The sequence below is a fragment of the Plecotus auritus genome (assembly GCF_963455305.1).
Source record: "Plecotus auritus genome assembly, chromosome: 4".
NCBI lineage: Eukaryota > Metazoa > Chordata > Mammalia > Chiroptera > Vespertilionidae > Plecotus > Plecotus auritus.
In genome coordinates this window covers 19,569,638-19,583,223 of record NC_137775.1, presented here as the reverse complement: position 1 = coordinate 19,583,223, position 13,586 = coordinate 19,569,638, and the positions used below count along the sequence as shown (strand labels likewise).

The following is a 13,586-nucleotide window of genomic DNA, read 5'->3' as shown; positions in this document are numbered from 1 at the left end:
TGACCTAGCCTCAAAGTCTCTTTCCATTACTTTTTCTGTGCTCTGCACATTCAGGCAAGGCAGGTCCGAGGTTGCCCAGCTTCAAGAGGACAGAACATGGACCCAACCTCTTAATGAGAAGGCTCTCAGAGAATTTGTGATTATGTTTTCAAACCACTGCAGTGACTATGACATTTTTTATTTTGCATTTTCTGTATGTTACCTATAATACTGTGACAATCACAAAAGTTATCTAGTCCCCCCCCACCTTCAACCCTGCTATTCTGCCTATACTATGAATATCACCCATATGGCACCATGGAATATCAGGGGCACAGGCTTCACCATTGATACCTCTTCTTCATCACCTGATTGACATTTTATTTTGCAAATAGGAAAATATAAATTTATAATTAGTATTCAACCTGGCTTGATTTACATTAAAATAAAATAACTAGGCAGCAAGATGAAAAATATTCAGGCACAAATCAGTGCCTGTACACTTCAAATATATCATGATGCTTTGTAGGAGTTATATACATCTGGTATACATCTAAAATTAATTTCAGAACTAACTTTCTTAACCTTGGCTGAATGTCAGACTCTTAATTTAACAATTGAACATAGGTATAGATAAATATCTTTGAAAAATATGTGTATGGCTTTGGAACAACAAATGGGGAGATCTCTCAGATATCAACTTTTATGGTTGTCATTTTACAAAAATTCATGCCCAAGAAACATGATATGTTTTCATCTCCTCTTTATAATATCTAAAGCAGTAGGCTTTATTACCCAGTTCCTATTCATCTAAGTCCACTGATGGAGATACTCTTTACAAGATTCTTCTTTGCCCATGACAGTGTTTGCATATTTTACTTATGTTTTCTTTCCTTAGCAAATTTTCAGTTGATTTGGGTAAAGTTGCAGGAGAATGGAAAATTTAAAGTTCAAAGAATATACGAACAGTCTGGCTGTAGCATTCCACACCCTTATTTATCATAGGCACGACATTTATCAGAGTAGATTGGGGAGATTTCTTGTCATACAGCAGTAGCTGTGAAAGAAGAGCCCAATCCCTTAGCTGTGGAATTGCATTGCTGTGGTCTTGACACCCTAATATTTAGATGGGTTACAACAAGGACTGCCTTCCAGTATTTATGTTTTATATGATAAATTGGGTCTGCTACCAATTCTCATGTGTGGGAGGAAGGATGTTTCCCATACCAACAAGCATTTCTTGGGATACCAACTAGGTGTCCTACAATTCAACTCAATTCTGACATCTCCTACCCTATATGAATGAAATCTTGTTCAACTGTTTTTTTATGTCATCACAATTTTTTTCATAAAAATGTTAAGTATAGCACTTGTATACATAGAGGAATATGCCTGGCCAAAAAATGGCTACTCTGTACTTTCTAAAGTCATGTAAGAAATAACAAGTAAATAGTAGTTCTTCTGATTAACTCTGGGTAAATATAGTCTTGGATTTTTTGAGACTGGTAACTAGGGAGGAAGCAGGTAGCATCTCCTGATTCCATTGCTGACTAAGTCATTGCATTGAAAATGGCCATCTGTTGCTGGCTACATATACATACAAACTTCACGCATCATTTCAAATGAGTGGGCATATTGATAGTGAGCATGTACTTATTATGCATTATATTACAATGAGTCAGCAAAACCCAGGGATCAAGTTGGCAAACTTCGATTATGTTTGTTTACAATTAAATGTTGGAAAATTTTTCTAATTGTATAGTTTAAAATTCCCTAAAATTTGAGATTTAGGCTCATGAGACTTTTAATGTTCTATTTTAAATGTTGAAAACGCAGGGTATTTTAATATAATACTTTTATGAATTGTATTATACATTGTACATGTACATATACTGTATATGTATGTGTCTGTGTTCATATATGTATATACATATACATACACACATAGGGTGTTCCAAAAAATGTAAACACTGCTAAAAGCTGATAGTTCAATTGATGTTTCTTTCTTTTCAGATTTACCCATTGGAATTAATAATTATTTAAGTGTATATGATTTTTAGGACTATATATATATGTGTGTATATATATATATATATATATATATATATATGTGTGTGTGTATATATATATATTCACTAGAGGCCCAGTGCATGAAAATTCATGCACTGGAGGGGGCAGTCACTCAGCCTGGCCTATCCCCTCTCACAGTCCAAGAGCCCTCAGGGGCGGGAGACGACACCCCATCACACCTCTGCTGCTGCCACTGCCGGCAGTGCAAGCCTCGGATCGCTCTGGTTAGCTGCACCTTGGGCCGGCCCTAGGCGGCTGGGCAGCCGCCATCTGATACTTGCCTGCACCTCAGGGCGGCTGGGGGGCTGAGGGTGGGTTTGGCCTCACGGTGCGCCTGCTGCCCTTCCCCCATCCCCCCCCCCCCCCCACTGGGCTGAAAGGACTGTGGGACTCTGGCAGGGCTGAGGGGACTGGGAACTGCCATCTTGTGGCTATGGACACTGTCATTTTTGTCATGGTGTGATGGTAAATTTGCATATTCCCTCTTTATTAGATAGGATATATAGAGAGAAAGAGAGAGAGAATAATCTCATGTAGTAGTCTCAGAGATTTTAGAGTGGATTCATTTCTTTTGATTGTTATCTCTTATTTTACTGGAATCAGCCATTGTGTCTTAATATGTATTAAATATAAATCTTCAAAATCCTTTGACCTATAACCTAGACTGGAGTAATAGCCTATGTAACCTAGGCATACTTGACTTGTTGCTGGGACATATACTGTCTTTGCCAAACACCATTCCCCTCCTTTCTCCTACCATTTACATATTTTTTATTCTTCTACCTTTTGAAGGTATCTGATGAGTTGGTGACGTAATGACCTGTTTATAGGCCTCAACTTGAGGGAGCCAAACAAGGAATTGAAGGCTTTTCTGGTTTTACTACATACCTGATTGCTATTCTTGGAATAAACTGGATGTTCTTTCCTGGAAATGCATGAACAGTTTGAGCTCTGACCAAGCTGAAATGAGGGATAAAATGGCCATCTGAACAATCTTCTGTATTAATGGATGACTCAATCAAAGGGATCTGTAATTTTCATCGTAACATATGTGGTTTTCTGCCATATGGATGCGGGCACTAACACAGGCCTTTGTAAAGTTGTTGAATTATTGCAACAATTCATAATTCTGAGCCTATGGATTACATAGATATTATTGAGGAAGGTTGTAGTTTTTGGAGTAGATTACATGGACTAAAAAGCAAATAAATTTCACTTTTTAAAATCCTTTAAAAACATTCTTGATGTATATTTTCATATACCCTAGTATGAACCTAAATTTTTTTTATTTTTTTTAATAAATCTTTATTGTTCAGATTATTACAGGTGTTCCTCTTCTTTTTCCCCCATAGCTCCCCTCCACCTGATTCCCCACCCCACCCCACCCCACCCCATGCCCTTACCCCCCGCCACTGTCTTCATCCATAGGTGTAAGATTTTTGTCCAATCTCTTCCCGCACCCCTCACACCCCCTTCCCCCTGAGAATTGTCAGTCCACTCCCTTTCTATGTCCCTGATTCTATTATATTCACCAGTCCATTCTGTTCTTCAGATTTTTTATTCACTTGATTTTTAGATTCACTTGTTGGTAGGTATGTATTTGATGTCATTTTGTTGTTCATAATTTTTATCTTTACCTTTTTCTTCTTCTTCCTCTTCTTAAAGAATACCCTTCAGCATTTCATGTAATCCTGGTTTGGTGGTGATGAACTCCTTTAGCTTTTTCTTGTCTGTGAAGCTCTTTATCTGACCTTCAATTCTGAATGATAGCTTTGCTGGGTAGAGTAATCTTGTTTGTAGGTTCTTGCTGTTCATCACTTTGAATCAATTTGAATATTTGAATGAACCTAAATTTGTTTTTAGTTCTTGCTGACAGATCTAAAAACAGTGTGCTGTTGGTGTGCCTTTTAATTTCAAGCAGGTAATAAAGTTATTGCAGCAGTGTTTTCAAATTCAGATGAATAAAACACATGGTAATACCTAAGATATACAATTTTGTATGCAAATTTTGTAGTTTTGCTGCTGAAGTGGATTTTTTTTTTTTTAATTTCAGCACTTTAGGCAGCAGGAAAGAGCCATGTCATTGAGATTAAATACTAAAATTCCACAGATCTTGCATTTAAAAAAATAAATACATATCATACAAAGATAGAAAAATGAAATAGGTATTTAATTGAGTGGCATATTTATCCTAGAAATTTTCTCCTACCTTGAATTAAGTTATTGTTCAAGAGTCTCAAGTTAATGTATATATTCTGGTATACATGCAATTATATATTTTGATAACTTCTTGATGTATATTATATATTCAAAATTTTATATATGTATACATATGTACCTTTTTTAGCACATGAAAAATTTCTTCTTGTAAAATTAATTGACCTGAATTAACTAAAAGACAAAAAGGAGTTTTTATATATATGTAGCTATCCCTTTTTTTACAAGCTAGATAAATCACTTGATGCCACTTGGTCACTAAGCAATTGCCTAGAAAGTGTTCTTTTGTTACAGTCAACTAACTCCTTTAATTAAATAGTAATGTTTTGTAGGTGCTGTGTATCAATGTCAGAGCAATTGGCTAGCTACATGGTTCAACGCAAGAGTTGGTAAATCTTATATTTTGAGGACCTAGTTTTCAGCATTTGAAAATAAATTAGTAAATAAATACTGTTGTCATCTCTAGATGTTGGTTGTCACACTGAAGATGTAGTCTAGGTTTTTTTGTATGGCATAGACAGGTTTTATGTAGATAATTTTTCTTGCAGTGGCATGGGTACATATTTTTATTTTTAGGTGTTGTTGAGCCAGTCATTCATTCTAATACAATATTATTGAACTTTGTCAGGCGCTGTGACAACTACTAAGAATGTAATGATTATTATGAGCACTTTATAAAAGTCATTGGAAAACAGATATAAAAGAAAAAAGCAAAGCCACTCATTGTCTCCCAGTTCTCCATTCGCTGCTATTCACATTTTGGTATATTTTCTTCTGGTGATGGTGGTTGTCGGTTGTTGGTTTTGTTTGTTTTGTTTTCCCTAGGCATGCACTTTTTATTTTTTTAAATGAAAGCTCTAATAATCTTAACTATCCCATGACTTTCGTTATATAACTAATCTTCACAAATTGAGATCTTGAAGTTTGTGTAAAATTCTATTGAGTAGATATGTTATAATTTGTGTCACCACTTTCCTATTTTTGAATATTTCCATTCATTAATGTTTTGCTCTTCTAAACAAATATCTAAATCATTTTCAGACAATATATTCCTAGAAGTGGGATTAGTTCAGTTTGTGGACACACTGTTATTTCTTGATATATATATATTAATAGATTTCTTTCCCAAAACATTATCAATTCACTTGCCTATGAGCAAGCTGTATACGCAAATGCCATTTATGCCTCATTAGTCATGGTCAGCTTGTGTGAATAAGTCATCATTCTCTTCCTCAAAATTCTGTCGCAATGCTCTTTTGAGAAATGGAAATGTAAGTGATTTAATGTTAGGTAACCAGAAGCCTTGGGTTACTGAGGGGCAATTCTCTTTAATATTGTTGTGCTGTTTCTCCAGCGGAACCTGTTGGTGGTTTAGAGTGGAGAATGTTTCATTGTGTCATTGTGTGAGATAACCTGTTCATTCCATGGTCTTTAGTTATCCTATCCCCAGCCCCCTCAGAGCCAGTCACACTCCTGGATCATCAGAGCAACTGTCCCCAGTAGAGAATGCCTGGGAGTGAAGGATCTATTGTTTAGCTGGATATAATTCACAATGATAAAAATACATAGTATAAACAACCATGTAATATATATATATATATATATATATATATATATATATATATATATATATATATATATATATAACATGAGGGGTTTGTTATTCAATTGCAATTATTTTTTACTTAAAGTTTTCCTACCCACTTACAGCTGTGAAATCATACACGCTCATTTCATATTTCTCAGAGGTTTTGCATGTGTGTGACATAATTGTGAGTTTGAGCAGTGGAGTACAGTATACACTCATTCCACAGTCTACCATAACTGTATCCTGACCGCCATCTAATTTTTATGGATGTGATAATAGGTAACAATAGCTTTTTTTTAAATTATTGATACTTGGTCTAGGTGCTGGCATAGGAGCCTCAGGTTGCACAATATCCAGATTTCTTAATGTCTTAGCATTAACTTTATTTGACCAGTTCAAGCTAATGAGCCACCTGAATGACATGATTTTAAAGGCTATCTATCAATTGTATTGTTGGATTTAAAAAGAGATGTTACTATGTTAAATTAAAAAATAGTCTTTGGCTTAAAATATCTATTAATGTATAAGTGTGTAAACAATTAAAATATTAATTGATCTGAAAGATAATTCATGAAATTTACAGAGCACATTATTGATATGAGGAAAAATTGTGAGGTGGTAGCCTGAAGACTGAATGGAGAGGTACTTGACTGCCTGGGGAATTTGATAGGTCTGGAAATCTGAAGTATCAGAAAAATAACTGAGTGAAAATCATGAAAGAACTATTACTCTTCTCAAAAATATATCTGTGTTACAAAGGTCATAAAATGTGGGTGCAGGAGAAACCTTGTTAAATAAATTTAAAAGTTTTAAAGTATGTACTTTAGCCCGGCCAGTGTGGCTCAGTTGATGATGAGCATCGACCCATGAACCAGAGGTCACTGTTCAGTCTCCAGTCAGGGCACATGCCCAGGTGGCGGGCTCTATCCCCAGGGTCGGGTGTGGAGGAGGCAGCCGATCAATGAGTCTCTCTCATCATTGATGTTTCTGTCTCTCTCTCCCTCTCCTTCCTCTCTGAAGTCAATAAAAACGTATTTAAAAAAATAAAAATAAAATGTGTACTTTATGTTTTAGCATAAGGAAAAATGTAACAAATTATGTTGTTTTATATATGATATTAAATGCCTATAGAAAGTGCTTGTAATTATCTATAACCTGCTTTCCATTTCTTATGGGAAGAAAGACCATCTTCCTATTCCTCAGTGTTATTATTCCCAATTTCTTGAAAGACTTGAGTACCTTTAGCTTGTATCATTCTCCTTTTGAGGCATAATTTAAAATCATTTACAAATATCATAGGGAAGATGATAAGTAAACGCTTGAATTATTTGGTACACGCATGTCATCCTGCCTTCACTCAGTCTCTAATGGCAACTCCCCTTTACCTCAACATTTAAAAGTGACAAGAAAATTAAACAACATGAAGCATGAACTAATACATTTTCTTTTTTTACCTAGAACTGGATGAAAATTTTAATGAAGAGAATGATAAAGAAATAGAATAACATTGATTTTGAAGTGACCCATTCATTTAAGTACACAGATGATAGCAAATAAGAAAATACCTATCTCTAAGACAAATATTCTAATATTGTTTTGCTTGTTTGTTGTTTTTTGTGTTTGTTTTTTTGGTAGGAATTTATCTGTGGTAAGAGAGCATTGACTCCTGTAGCCATTGTGATTTATAATTTTCATCATCTCTATTTTTACCTCCCTGCTCCCAAAGACAATATAGAATCATAAATTGTTAGCTCTTTTATCATTTCTATTGCTCTGAACCTATCTGGGAAACCTTCCTAGGTGAGGTTTTTGTTTTTTTGTGTATGTTTTTCTCCACTCACAAGCTTACTGCTAACTGAAGAAAAGGTGGATGTGAGATGTTTTTCAGGGGGAGGATGATAGCCTAGTCCCTATCTAAGATTGGCTGAAAAATGGCCCCAACAATATCAGGTCCTAATCCCTGGAACCCATGGCTATCACTTCATCTGGAAAAAATGGTCTGAGAAGGGAGAGTACCTTGGATTATCTCTTTGTGTAAATGCAATCACGAGTGTCATTATAAGTGAGAGGTGGAGGGAAATTTGAGAAGAGGAGAAGGCAGTGTGAGCAATGAGAGATTAAAGTGATTTGGCAACAGAGTAAGGAGCAGCAGCAACTTGCAGATGTTGGAAGAGGCAAGGAGTTAATTCTCAAACCCTGGAGTCTTTGGAGAAAGTATGGCCTGCTGCCATCTTGATTTCAACCCAGTGATACTGATTTTGAATTTCTGGAGACAGGAATCTTGAGGGAATAAATTTCTGTCATTTATAAGGAACCAGATTTGCGAATGTTAAAGCAGTCCTAAGAGACAAATGCAATATAATTGCCTGCTCTATAGTGGGAGAGTTAATCTAGAGACAGTTTTTTGTTAGGTCCTCTTTGACAAGTAGATGAAACAATTTGGAAGATCAGATTGAGAGGTATTTAGTTTATTTATTTGGTAAGATGATTGTAGAAGTGTCATTGTCCTTGATATTTACTGTGTTAACTGACTTTTCTCTGGCTTTGTGGCTTCTGTTTCTTTTTTGCACTTTAGTAATGGACTGCATTTTGATACGTGACACTTATGTGTAAAATAGCATTTGTAATGGTAATAATTGGAAAAGAATATACTTTCATAATGATTTGTGACTTCAATACACTTTTTAAAACCATGTGAAATAAAAAACAAATAACTAATTTAAATGTATAATTGCGATTTTATACTGTTTAGCTCTAGAATAATGAATAGAAGTCATTAATTGGAAGTTAATAAGTAACAGCAGCATGGTTTATCTTGTATTTGGGGTATTGCATGCTTCAGTTGATACCTAGTGCACATTTAGGATTGATTCGCACCACACCTCTGGGTTTGGTAGTGTATTAGTTATGAAGAATATTAATATTGCTGCAGAACAATTACATGTTCATTTGCTGTTTAAAATTCATGCATAATTTATTGAAATGAATAGATATTTTATAAATAAGCCTTCTTGTTCTCAAGGGCCCCAAACCAAAATACATATGCTAATATGAGCTACTTTTTACCTTCAACATAAAAAATTTAATATGTAGTGATATATTAATCTCATTAATGCTAGGTTTCACTTCTTATAATCATGCTGTTAATCAAGGTATATACTTCGAAGCCTCTCTGAATATTGCCATGTTTCCAAATACGAAGTTACTGCTGTGATTACTGGACTGCCCCTTGTGTTGGCTTGACCATAACAAATGAGATGTAAAACTGATCAGAGTGAATTGTTGCCCTACTTCAGGCCAAGAACTTCATTGCATAAAACTCATTTCTTCATATACAAAAAAACACTCATGTTGAATATTAACTTTTGGTTTTAATATTTATGCACTCTGGCAAAAGCAAAAAAAAAAATTTGCATTAAATATAGGGTTTCTTGATGTATTTAGAAATAGGGAGTCTTAAAATTCTTAAAACAGTGCATAGTTTACCAAGGAAGAAATTATAATGCCAAGAAGTTAAATAACGTATTCAGGTTTACCCAGCTATGTGTATATGCATTTTTGAAACTAGATCTCCTGACTTTAAGCTTTGTGTTCTTTTACATGTCATTTTTTTAAAGATAGACATGTTAGAAGAAATATTACTCTTTAGTTTTTCTCTTCTTTGTCATGTTTTGTTGTAGCTTTTCCCCCTTTCTCCTCTCCCTGCCCTCTTCTGCTGGTCTCCTGTTTTTCCTTTTCCATGACGATGCTGAGCAGAGTTTTGATGAGTGAGATTTAACATTCAATATCTAAACATTAGGTCAGGTCAGAATACCCATAAACTTATAGATGAACTTAGTTTAATTGTTATTTATAATTAACTGGAAAATCATTTCATCATGCTAAATACCAGAGCTCCTCATGTTGTTGTTCGGCTGTAATGTGAGTGAGTGAGGCATTGCTGCTCGGGGGTAGAACCCCAGTAAGCTATGAATTTAGCATCATTTCCTATTTAAGTTAGTTGGTATCTGAGCAATGCGGAATGAAAACAAGCATTGCACATATGAGGAAACAAAGTTTTCTTGTAAAATGCAGACTGCTTACAATATGTACAACATTTAGATAGTCTGGAAATACCTTTGCATTTTTTCTGTTATGTGTATGTCTCTATTCAGCTTAATTTTAGTGTAAACTTTAGAAAATATGTCAACTTTTTCTTTCTGTCTACCAAAACTTTTGTATATTAAAAAATTGAATGATGCTAGACTGGTAAAATTTCATTATATGGAATGTCTAGCTCTATGCTACTTCAGGTGATAAAAAATTAAAAATTTGGAGCATTTCTTGTTTTATTTAACCTTTTTCTTTTGTAACTTCTCAAATGAAGTCAGTTGTGAAATTGGAAATCGTTCACCCTCTGCACAATTTTGAATATTTTTTAAATTGATTTTAGAGAGGAAGGTAGAGGGAGACAGGGATAGAAACATCAATGGTGAGAGAGACTCATCGATCGGCTGCCTCCTGCACGCTTCACACTGGGGATCAAGCCTTCAACCTGGGCATGTGTCCTGACCTGGAATTGAACAATAAACTCCTGGTTCATAGGTCAGCACTCAACCACTGAGCCACGCTGGCCAGGCCAAGTTTGCGTATATTGTTGAAAAATTTTTCAAACAATAATGTACAGATTTTATAGTTAAATTTTATAAATCAGGTATTAATAACTACTTGTTCAATAAAAATAATTCTAAACACAGTTTATATAGCACCTATGTTATATGATGAAAGTTTTGTTTTCACTTTACATGTGAGCGATGTGAAGGACACATTCATATGGTACTCTCAATAACTAGTTTGAAAGCATTGCCATAATGGTCATAATTAATGATGGGAATAAATTAATATTCTTCAATGGATTTTGGATTTTTTTTTAAATTGCTGTTACTAAATACTCCCTCCCTCTCATCTGTTATTCTTTATGACAGCATCCGTTTGTTTTCTACATAACTCTCAATTTTTAATAATTAACTTGAAAAAATAATAAAATAATGAATTTGTTGATTTATTGTTACTCTGTCTCCCTGGCTTTATTATGTGAATGCTCAATGTGAAAAACATCCTAGCAATTAGTAGTTATTGAGTAAATATTTATCATAAATTTTGGAGGAAATACCTTGAAAAAGACTAGCCTGTGTAGAGATCTAGGCCAGCTAGTCTTATCCCTTATGTTAAGGATGTTTGTAACTTAGGTGTACGTAAGGTGGAAACTATATTTTTATACAATTAAGGTTTAAGGGCTACAACTGAAAATGCTTACTTCATATCAATCTGTATCAGAAAGTAAAACCTGCTTATAGGCTTTTTTGTATTGTATTTTATTCCAAACATGCATTTTCATTAAAATAGAAAGTCCAGTTTGAAAGACACTGGCTGTCCTTAACTTTCCTCTATATGTATCTTCTCCAGTTTACCCCTATGGGGAGCATATTGTACGGTTGCATTCACTATCTCTCCTATATGATTTGCTTTTTCTTTTTTAACAATATTTTTAGCAGCTTTATTGAGAGAAATTTCACACCACAAAATTCATCCATTTACAGTGATTTCTAGTATATTTAGATATTTGGTGGTTTCTAGTATTTTTAGAGTTGTGCAGCCATCACCACAGTCAGTTTTAGAACATGCTCATCACTCTAAAAAGAAACCCTGTACACATTAGCAGTCACTCTCCATTCCCTCATTGCCCAGCTCCTGGCAGCCACCATCTACTTTCTATATAGATTTGGAGGTCGTGTCAGAATCTCATTTCTTTTTATGACTGAGCCATGTTCCATTGTGTGGATGTCCTACCTTTTGTTTATCCAACAGTTCTAAATATTGGGCATTTTTGTTGTTTTTTATTGCAAAAATTCCTATGGATATTCATTGATGTTATTGTGGATACAATGTTCCTTTTTTCCTGGATAGACACTGAGGAGTGCAATTAGTGAGGTAACCCTAGGTTTCACTTAAAGGAGCTGTTTGCTTTCTACAGCAACTGCACCATCTCAGTCTCACCCATCTCTTCCATGTCCTCGCCAACACGTGTTATTGTTGACTTTTTTCTTTTACCCATCCTTGGGTCTAATGATGTTCAGCACCTTTTCTTGTGCTTATTGGTCATGTCCATCTTCTTTGGAGAAATATCTGTTCAGATATGTTTCCAATTTTTCTCTTTAGCTGCTTGTCTTGTATTGAGTCAAGAGAGTTCAAGGGGTATTCTAGATTGGCTTTCAGTCTTAAAAGAAAACCTTTAATGCAATTTTAAGGCAGTTGCAACTTTATTTAGATTAACACTTTGTTTTTTGGCCTTTGGAAATGTTCTTGATCACAAAGTAGTAGTTAGAATGTCTTCATGACATAGCATGGACAGAGGTAGCTTTGTGAAGGCCCTCATAAAGTCCAGTATCAGATTTTAGCTACATTGTTGTTACATAAGGAAAAAGTGTTCTAATTCATCATTCACCCTTTCTATAAGTTTATACATTGAAATAATGTTTCCTGATGTTTCAAGCAAAATATCTAAGCTATCCAAAATTAAATTGCGGTGTACCTTTGACATTTGAGTTTAATATTTGATTCATTGCCTTAATCCATGCTACGCCCAAAGGCCAGTGATCTGTGATGATTTGTGATTTTGCCTTAGTGTAAATTTTAGTTCATTACACTCTAAGGTGGGGATGTGGAAATGAGTCAGTACATGGATTAGCTTCTGATTTCTGCTTTGCTGTGCCTTCCTCCTTATTTCATCAGAAGTAAAAACCAGAGCAAGAAAACACACACCACACAGCCATGTTTCATGAATGAAATAATGAGTGAGAGGAGTATTCATTAATTTGAAGATTTGTAATGGTCTTAGGACCTCAAGAAGGTCAAAGATCACTCTGTTAGTAGCTAATCAGAGCTAGCCATTTCTAAATATTTTTTTCTTTATTTCACTTGTCTACTGTCTTTTTATAAGTTTATTGCCTGGAGAGTCATGATTTTAATAAGAGGAAACTTGTCGTAATGCGTCATATCCCATCTGTGAAAGTATTTGCTCTTTAAAAGTACAGTTGGGGACCACTCATGCACTGTTTGTTTTTTTTTAATGTGTGTATTTATAAACATATACATTATTATGAATAAATAATTTATTAAGCCTTTAGGCTTTGAAGCCATTCATATATTTGTATGTATTATAGTCTTCTGGATCTTTACTAATTACATTACACATTCATCTCTCCTAGAACCACCAAGACCCATTGCTCCTCCCCAGCTGCTTGGAGTTGGGCCTACATATTTGCTGATCCAGCTAAATGCCAACTCCATCATTGGCGATGGTCCCATTATCCTGAAGGAAGTGGAGTACAGGATGACATCAGGTTCCTGGACAGAAACCCATGCAGTCAATGCTCCAACCTATAAGTTATGGCATTTGGATCCAGACACTGAATATGAGATCCGTGTTCTACTTACCAGACCTGGTGAAGGTGGGACAGGGCTCCCAGGACCTCCGCTGATCACCAGAACCAAATGTGCAGGTAAGACTGATAGCAGGCCACTCTGGCTAGTGGCGACATCTTGCATAAAACATATAATATACATACAATATTGAAAGTTCTAATTATTTGGTACATGATATAATCACACTATTCGAAGAGTTTCGGTGAATTTGGTAAATTGTGTAGCCTTGGTTCCATGATAATTTGATTTAGGAGCAGTGGGAGTCTTT

At 35.1% G+C, this 13,586-nt stretch overlaps 1 protein-coding gene across 16 annotated transcripts in view; it reads left to right on the top strand.

Moving 5' to 3' along the window:
* PTPRK (protein tyrosine phosphatase receptor type K) overlaps window positions 1-13,586 on the top strand; it is a 495,891-nt gene that overhangs the window by 300,604 nt on the left and 181,701 nt on the right. For all 16 annotated transcript variants that reach the window (XM_080664715.1, XM_080664718.1, XM_080664714.1 and 13 more), the window contains one exon: window positions 13,102-13,395. In XM_080664715.1, the coding sequence (XP_080520841.1) occupies window positions 13,102-13,395 (294 nt within the window). The remainder of the gene's footprint in view (window positions 1-13,101; window positions 13,396-13,586) is intronic.